At 48.0% G+C, this 2,456-nt stretch overlaps 1 protein-coding gene across 1 annotated transcript; it reads left to right on the forward strand.

Annotated features, from left to right (window-relative positions):
- Positions 1–335: 335 nt before the first annotated feature.
- LOC136502252 (expansin-A19-like) lies at positions 336–1,269 on the forward strand. Its single transcript, XM_066497713.1, has 2 exons — positions 336–465; positions 620–1,269. The coding sequence occupies exons 1-2, from the start codon at positions 336–338 to the stop codon at positions 1,267–1,269; spliced, it is 780 nt and encodes a 259-aa protein (XP_066353810.1).
- The last annotated feature ends 1,187 nt before the right edge of the window (positions 1,270–2,456 follow it).

Here is a 2,456-nt window from a genome sequence, read left to right on the forward strand (position 1 = left end):
TACTAGTGCTAAGCAGACATGCAGATATCGATCATTAATTAAATAAACAACTATCAAGTCAACCTCTGGTCGTTGCGATCGTCGTTGGAACAGTGTTTGTCCGTTTCGATATGGGATGATGGGATAACCATGCATGAATAATCTAATATCAGATTCTTTGCCGGCCGTCTCCTCCAGCTCGACCCTAACCCTAGCTAGTTATATAAGCACCACCATTGCTGCAGACATTCCTCACCTCCAAGCTCCAAACTTGTCTAGTGTCTACAGTCTCTACCTATCTCTAGTACGTGGCAGCATTTGGGACTGGCATCGATCGCCGGTCGTTTCTGAGCAAGATGGGGAAACGTTTCCTCCACCAGTTGCTCGCCGTCGTCCTTGCACTCTTCATCTCGCCGGCGAGATCGGGCGACTGGCTTCCGGCCACGGCCACGTTCTACGGCGGCGCTAATGGCTCCGACACAATGGGTAACAACCTAGCTGTCTTTGTCTTTGTGATCGTGAATCGTGATGATCAGTTCCAGCATGCATGCATGCACGCACGTACTGCAAAGTCATGCATACTACACGACGTCTGTATATGGGCTTTGATCGATGAGCACGAACATACGCATGCATGCAGATGGCGCGTGCGGGTACAGCGACCTGTACGAGCAGGGCTACGGCGTGAATAACGCAGCACTGAGCACGGCGCTCTTCAACGACGGCGCGTCGTGCGGACAGTGCTACGTCATCATCTGCGACAGCAGCAAGACCGGGTGGTGCAAGCCCGGCAACAACTGGGTCGTCGTCTCTGCCACCAACTTCTGCCCGCCTAACTGGGACCTACCCGCCGTCGGGGACTTCCCCGCCGGCGGCTGGTGCGGCCCGCCGCGGCCGCACTTCGACATGTCCCAACCCGCCTGGGAGAACATCGGAATCTACAGCGCCGGCATCATCCCCGTCCTCTACCAGCGGGTCAAGTGCTGGAAGAGCGGCGGCGTGCGCTTCACCATCGCCGGCTTCAACGGCTTCTACATGGTGCTCATCACCAACGTCGCCGGCAGCGGCTCCATCCAGAGCATGGCGGTGAAGGGCACCAACACGAACTGGATCCCCATGTACAGGAACTGGGGCGCCAACTGGCACTGCCTCTCCGGCGGGCTCGTCGGCCAGGGCCTCAGCTTCGCGCTTGTCTCCACCGGCGGCCAGAACCTCGTCTTCCAGGATGTCGTGCCGGCGTGGTGGCAGTTCGGACAAACTTACACCACCTACCAGAATTTCGACTACTAACAAACTATATACACTGCTTCATTCATTCATTCCACGATGGAAATCACTTTATATTTTTATACAACCGCCAACTGATCATTGAGAGTATATATATGTTATAACTTGTAAGTAAAATACTTGATTATTTCCTCTTAAAAAAGTACACTTGGTTACTAGTACTGTGTTTGTACGTCACTGATTTGATTTGTGGATTTGAAATTGCCACCCACGAATTATATATATATATATATATATATATATATATATATATATATATATATATATATATATATATATATATATATATATATATATATATCGTCCTGATCACAGTTTAGTGCACCTCTCTTCTAACAATCAAAGCGTGACGATAGCCAACTAGCGGTTTGCCCCCTCAATGGGCCGAAAACCGCCGCAGGTAAGAAGGGATACGGAGCTGAAAACGCTCCCACGGCCCATGAAGACCAAGAGTTCGAAGGTTGGCCCACCGACGCGTTCACAACTGCTCCAGGGCACCTTTAGAGTGAGGGCTGGTAAGGGATGGGCCCGCTAGCGGCTGGTACCCGGGCGCACGAGCACCACGGCCATCCCAACCCACGTTTGGGTCTTGGCTGGAGCACGGTCCATGGTTTTTCTTCGAAGCACTGGTAGAGAACCGAGCTTTACTCCCGGTGGGGAACCCCCTCTAGTCCCGGTTCCCCACCCAGGAGCAAGCATCCGGGACTAAAGGGGGGGTCCTTTAGTCCCGGGTCAGGAACCGGGACTAAAGGTGCCTCCTGACATGCCACGATGGCCGGCACCTTTAGTCCCGGTTGGCAATACGAACCGGGACTAAAGGTTTTTTTCTTTTTTTCTTTTCTTTTCATTTTTGTGTTTTCTTTTCAAAATAGGTTTTCGAAGTCGTATTGTACGCTGCTAATTATACATTTATACGCGCATATAGTATGTTTCGGTTCAAGCACAATGAACGTATTAAATCACACAATTCAAGCATAGAAATATATATATATATATATATATATATATATATATATATATATATATATATATATATATATATATATATATATATATATATATATATATATATATATTTACATGCATGCATGCATATGTGTATTTTACATTATATTATTTCATGTGCATATATTACAAAAGATTGCATTATAGTTGTGACATAACAAGTTTCCTCTCATCCTCTAGCTTGG

This window comes from Miscanthus floridulus, chromosome 13 (assembly GCF_019320115.1).
Source record: "Miscanthus floridulus cultivar M001 chromosome 13, ASM1932011v1, whole genome shotgun sequence".
Taxonomy (NCBI): Eukaryota; Viridiplantae; Streptophyta; class Magnoliopsida; order Poales; family Poaceae; genus Miscanthus; species Miscanthus floridulus.

Coding starts and splice junctions, on each gene's coding strand:
- LOC136502252 (XM_066497713.1), top strand. CDS start 336: ATGGGGAAACGTTTCCTCCACCAGTTGCTCGCCGTCGTCCTTGCACTC. Junction 466..619: donor TAATGGCTCCGACACAATGG/GTAACAACCTAG, acceptor GCATGCATGCAG/ATGGCGCGTGCGGGTACAGC.